Below are 6,143 nucleotides of genomic sequence, written 5' to 3' on the forward strand. Positions count from 1 at the left end.
TCATAATTCAGAAGCCAGAGCAGGGTAATGTTGACTGTGGACCTTCATGATGTATAATGACGTATCGACTGAATCTAATAACAGAAACAGAAATGCTCTTTATCGTAAAAACGTACTGGCACATAAATGTAATCTTGCTGAATGCAGAAGTTGCTGAGGGAATTGGAAGGTCCAAGCCAGAAATCACCTGGTGAAGTAATCATTGATCAACAGCCACCCACAAATGCATCCCTCAAGGACGAAACCACATAACAAACAAACAATCTCTCTCATGGTAAACTGGATGATCGCATGTGCTTTTCTCTATCTACAGTACCTGGATCTATCTACATCATCCTACATATGCAACCGCTTTTGTAACTTGGTAGTGATAAACATAATGTTATTTTCTCAGCCTGGACTTGAACCAATTTTGCTTGAGCATGTCTTTCATTCCCTGCTAGAAATCTTAAAATAGGTGTCTGCAAACCCAGTCGATTCGCGAGATTGTGCAAGCACATTTCTGATGCAATTTAGGTCATTGTCTGCTAATGTTTTAGGCACATCCAGTATATATACATTTTTTTTCAAGTATGTTGTTATTGTGCCGGTTTCATGTGACAGAGAAGCCAGTCTGAAGCTCAGTGGACCTCTTGGGAGAACTCTACTGGACATTGTTAACTCTGTCTTAAGAGGTTAGGAAGTAGAACCAATAAGGAGCTAAGGTTCCTGCTGGCTGCTCATTACAAAGGTTAATAAGATTTACATGCTCGTCACCATCAAACTTGCTCCATGTAGGGCTATTTTCCAAAAGTGGAAGATATAATATCAATGTGATATTGAGGAAAAGGGAATGGTTTGTCGGTACTCGTGTATGTCATACTTGAACACATTCATGAATTCAATTTCTATTTGATCCCACACATAGATGAGGAGAACACTCAAAGTCCACACAGTGGCGCTCTGACAGAAACTGGAGGTCAACATGCAAATGGTTTTCTATCTAAACCCTGCAAATAGACTTTTGGAACAACTGACCAGAATTTATGTGCCTTAAAACACAGATGGTGACAAAAGACCAAAATGTATGACAGTGGAACCTCTGTAAGCAGAATTCACTATTGCGGGCTGCACGGTGGTCGTGTGGTTAGTGCGCAGACCTCACAGCTAGGAGACCCGGGTTCAATTCCACCCTCAGCCATCTCTGTGTGGAGTTTGCATGTTCTCCCCGTGCATGCGTGGGTTTTCTCCGGGTACTCCGGTTTCCTCCCATATTCCAAAAACATGCTAGGTTAATTGCCGACTCCAAATTGTCCATAGGTATGAATGTGAGTGTGAATGGTTGTTTGTCTATATGTGCCCTGTGATTGGCTGGCGACCAGTCCAGGGTGTACTCCGCCTCTCGCCCGAAGACAGCTGGGATAGGCTCCAGCACCCCCGCGACCCTCGTGAGGATAAGCGGTAGAAAATGAATGAATGAATTCACTATTGCCACATATCTCGGTTATCATAAGGACAAACGGGGCACCTCACAGTCGAAAAAACAAAGCATCTTTCAGAGTCAGGACAGCATAGACAGATTGCAGCCAGGGATTGCTTTACTCATCTTTATGTGTGTGTGAGTGGTTTATTTCTTTATGGAACACACACAGAGCATTGATCTGTCTCCTGTCTTCCTCCTTTCAAGCACTGCAACATGCGCTGACGAGACATTCAAGTGCATTGCGTATTTTTGATTTTTTTTTTTTAAAGGAGATATAGACCAATGGTGGACAAACTGCGGGCCGGGGGCCACATCAGACCCACCAACCGTCTTGATCCGGCCTACTGGGCTTTCCAAATTCCTTTTTTTTTAAACCATGGAAACTGTGGCTGGCAACATGACTTGCTATCATGGCACACTTGAGTGTAGTCACCTGTCTTCCTCCTTTCAAGCACTGCAACATGCGCTGATGAGACATTCAAGTGCATTGCGTATTTTCGAATTTTTTTTAAAGGAGATATAAACCAATGGTTGACAAACTGCGGGCCGCGGGCCACATCAGACCCACCAACAGTCTTTATCCAGCCTACTGGGCTTTCCAAATTCCTTTTTTTTAACCATGGAAACTGTGACTGGCAACATGACTTGCTATCGTGGCACACTTGAGTGTCGTCAGATGCAATCTGCAGCTTCTAGAAAAAAGCCATCCAACCTACTGCACCATGTGGGTATACAAACAAATATCTATGTGCAATACCCATGCCGAAAAAACACCCATGCATTCCTGCCGCAAGGCATGCTGGGTAGCCTGGGGTACTGTTTCTCCCAACATTTAGCCCAGCATTTGGAAATAACAGTTATGCTTAGTTGTCCATTTGTTTGGTGCGGTGGAAGTGTTGTGTTTTTATTTTGTTGCACCACGAGATGCCACCTACATATGGACGACACCACAGCTAAATTCTATACACCCAGGCACAGCAGTATACTTTTTCAGTATGACTCCAGGATGCCACATTTAGATTCCCCTTCCTGACAATCCTGCCACACCGTCACACACAACTACAGCGGCGCTTCTCACAATTACCGTATAAACAAGGTGGGGAAGCCTTCATTTTTATGTAAAAACAAGCAAGCAGAATTTGTGATGTAAATCCACTCACCATGTTGACTTCAGACACCATGTCTATGCTGGCCACGTCTATACTCATCCCTACTGCTACTGGAGCCCCTGGAAGAGGTTAAACAGCACATTATTTATGCATGTAGGTCTACAACTCTACACCTGACCACAACACAGTGATGGCGCCAAAAATCAAGCTGCTGGGGAGGATTATTGATGGGCGAATACCTCCAAAGTCTGGCCTCAGTCGAATATCGTACCCCTCGAGGAGTTTATCCACCGTCTCCTTCACGAAAGACATGTTGCCCGGCTCGTTGACGCTGAAATGACAAAACGAGAAGATCACCTTGTCAGCTTGGCCAATAACCTTGACTTAACGGCACGGCGGGAGCGCTCACCTTTTGGCGCAACACACTATGGAGCCGACCACCAGTGCGGACAAGACGCGCAATTGACGAGCCTTGTGCGTAGCCAACATGTTTACAATCACGGCAGCAGCAGCAGCAGCAAAAAGAGCTCCTTAATCAACAGTCGTCCGCTTACAAATCAGAGTCAAAACCCATTGATTATCCATGAGAAAAGTCGGCTACAGAAAAGGAGCAGGTTGTCTTCAGTCAACGGCTGACGTGAAATAGGGGCTGGCATTGCGGTCCAGCACTGGTTCTGGTGCCGTCCCCGACTGTGCAGGAGTATGGAGCATTCAGGAGCGCATATTGATGAGGAGGGTGGATGATGAGGCTGCCACTGCTGCTGCTGGTGGTGAAGGCACTCGGCTTGTTCTCATGAGACAGGGAACCGAGGGGGGCGGATCGATCCGAGTGTCGATAGTGCGCATACCAAAATAGTATCAGTATCGGATCGATACGAGTGTGATTGGAACACTATTTCTCAGCAATATCTATGTGTTTTGTTGTCATGTTGTTCATATTGTTACATTCAGTCGTATATATAACAACTTAAAGTCCAGTATTTTTAACATAAAACTATATGAATCTATTCCAAAGCATCTACTAACTTTATTTTGCAGCATGTCTCTTTACTCCGCTGCTTCAAGGAGCGTATGTACATGCCCTATCAGATTTCAGCTTCTATGTGTTGCCATGTCAACATAATCTGCAGTACCTTTAGGGTTATAAAGTAGAAATGCTGACCCAATGTCTGCATTTCAGATTCGCCTCACAGGGCCAGCTAGCAGGCTTTTATATGTGTTACAGTGTGTATATGAACAAATGAGTGTGTTGCTATTCATATTTATATATTTCAGTGTGTTCGTCACTCTTCCATACCAGTGCTTAAAAGTGAGTGAGGAATGTGATGCATTTCCTTTACATTTTAGATTCTTGTCATGTTATGACATAAATGTCGATCCTGGACTGCTCCAGATGAAAATGTAGAGGTTTGGGGTTGTTTAGAAATTCTATGGTCGTCATCACCAATATAAATTGCACTTTATATTGCAATTTGTATCATAGTGATGTGATGGTATTAAGAGGTGAATTGGGTGAATTGAGTCCTCAACACCCTGAGGTAAAAGCTCACTGATGCCATTGCCATCATGGATGAGGAATGAGTGTTAAAGCATATATTGCAAGAAAATAGCCTTCCGCCTTGTCATGCTTATGGTTTCTATAGAGATGTGTTTTAAATCAATATCTACTCCTCATTCTGTAATAATTTTCACATGATTTGACTATTCATTTGCCTTTGTGCTACATTGTTCAAATTGTATAGATATTTTATGTTAATTAAGGCAAGAATTGCAAAATTATTTCATGGTATTGAAAAATTTCAAGTCAGAAGTATCAGTATCTGTATCGGCAATAACAATGCACTTGGTATCGCATCGATACCAAAATGTACAGTATCGCCCACCCTCGGTTGACATGAGAGATGAAGCTCAACACTGACACACTGAAATGCCTATAAGTTGCTGCAACAGGGGAAACTACATTTCTTACAAAGCATCATTTTTTTTCTCAATTGGACCCTGCTTTTTTTCCATTGACCTTTATGTCAAACCAAGTGCTTAAAAGAACACGTTTTGATCAAGGCAACTGTGAAATATCACCAAACCCTCTCAATTCAACAAAACTGATAACAATTCTATAGGGCCCACTTGTCTGACTTTTTTCGCCACAGGATTTGCGGCAATGTATTTTCTCGAAAGGATGGTTGTGACCCGAGGGTGTCCAGGTGGTCCCATTAATCAACCTTGATGCTTGTGATCGATAGGTCAATGTTGATGACTCGTTTTCATGGTTCGACCATGACTCATGTAGAGTGGCGAAGTGGTGGTGTGGAATTCCGTGGTACCACTAGGGTGGGTTGGAAGGACCTGCTCACCTGCTTGTGTCGTAGATTGCGAACAACTTCTTGTTTCCGTCCACAGCATTCCTGAAAGAAAATGGCAATGACAGTGAGTTGGCAGGGGCAATTCATTGAATATCTATATTCTGTATATGCAGATGCATGTTAAAAAAATTCCCTTTAGTGGGAGAATGTTCAATTATAAATGCACATATTGTGAATTTTGTGAGTTGAACTAATGCTAAGGAGATCATGTTTTTTTCAGGATGCTGTAGCAACAAGAAGATCTAAAACTAAACCATGTATGCAAGACATCTTCTTCACAGCACATTCTACAGGAGCTGTTCAAGAGTGGTGTGGTGCTGAACACAACCTCCTGCTTGCAGAAAACTTCCGCTCATTTCCATATTTTTGCTGGACGACATTTCACACAACAAAATGCAGTCAATGGAACTCGGCTACCCTCTGATGGCAATTGTCTGGATGAGATCTTCATCGGGGGGGGGGGGGGGGGGGGGCACTGTAGACATTTAAGAGACCCATAAATTACTGAAACGATGGGTGCTATTGACTTCTTCCCTGCAACTGACAAATGATGGGACCAGTGCTAATTAATCAAAGCAAAAATAACCTTTAAGGGCTCAATGAAATACATGGCAATTAGACTAGAACCACAGAAAATGATGGTATGTTACACATATTAAAAAAACATACTGTCATAAAGTTACTGATAATGTTTTAATTATTCTCTAGGGAAATAACTTGCATTTATACTGAAACTCACATAACTTTTTTCCCAGGTTGCTTTACAGTGGAAGCAATTAATAGACTACCCAGGATTTGTTAAATGAATACATTCATTCAATTTCTACCGCTTATCCTCACAAGGGTCGCGGGGGTTCTGGAGCCTATCCCAGCTGTCTTCGGGCGAGAGGCGGGGTACACCCTGGACTGGTCGCCAGCCAATCACAGGGCACATATAGACAAACAACCATTCACACTCACATTCATACCTATGGACAATTAGGAGTCGTCAATTAACCTAGCATGTTTATGGAATGTGGGAGGAAACCGGAGTACCCGGAGAAAACCCACGCATGCACGGGGAGAACATGCAAACTCCACACAGAGATGGCCGAGGGTTAGATTGAACTCGGGTCTCCTAGCAGTGAGGTCTGCGCACTAACCACTCGACCGCCGTGCAGCCCCAAATGAATAAATTTACAGTAATATTCATTAATTCATTCATTTTCT

The 6,143-nt window shown here is 43.1% G+C and overlaps 1 protein-coding gene across 3 annotated transcripts in view; it reads right to left on the minus strand.

The window, feature by feature from the left end:
• Positions 1-6,143, minus strand: part of LOC131104090 (gamma-aminobutyric acid receptor subunit beta-3-like) — a 50,712-nt gene that overhangs the window by 27,849 nt on the left and 16,720 nt on the right. For 2 of the 3 annotated variants that reach the window (XM_058050872.1, XM_058050873.1), the window contains exons 2-4: positions 4,926-4,976; positions 2,811-2,902; positions 2,623-2,690 (exon numbers count right to left, since the gene is read on the minus strand). In XM_058050872.1, the coding sequence (XP_057906855.1) occupies positions 2,623-2,690; positions 2,811-2,902; positions 4,926-4,976 (211 nt within the window). Of the gene's footprint in view, positions 1-2,622; positions 2,691-2,810; positions 2,903-2,980; positions 3,374-4,925; positions 4,977-6,143 lie in introns of those variants that run through there. The other variant, XM_058050874.1, reaches the window with a different exon arrangement.

Source organism: Doryrhamphus excisus, chromosome 16 (assembly GCF_030265055.1).
Source record: "Doryrhamphus excisus isolate RoL2022-K1 chromosome 16, RoL_Dexc_1.0, whole genome shotgun sequence".
Lineage (NCBI taxonomy): Eukaryota > Metazoa > Chordata > Actinopteri > Syngnathiformes > Syngnathidae > Doryrhamphus > Doryrhamphus excisus.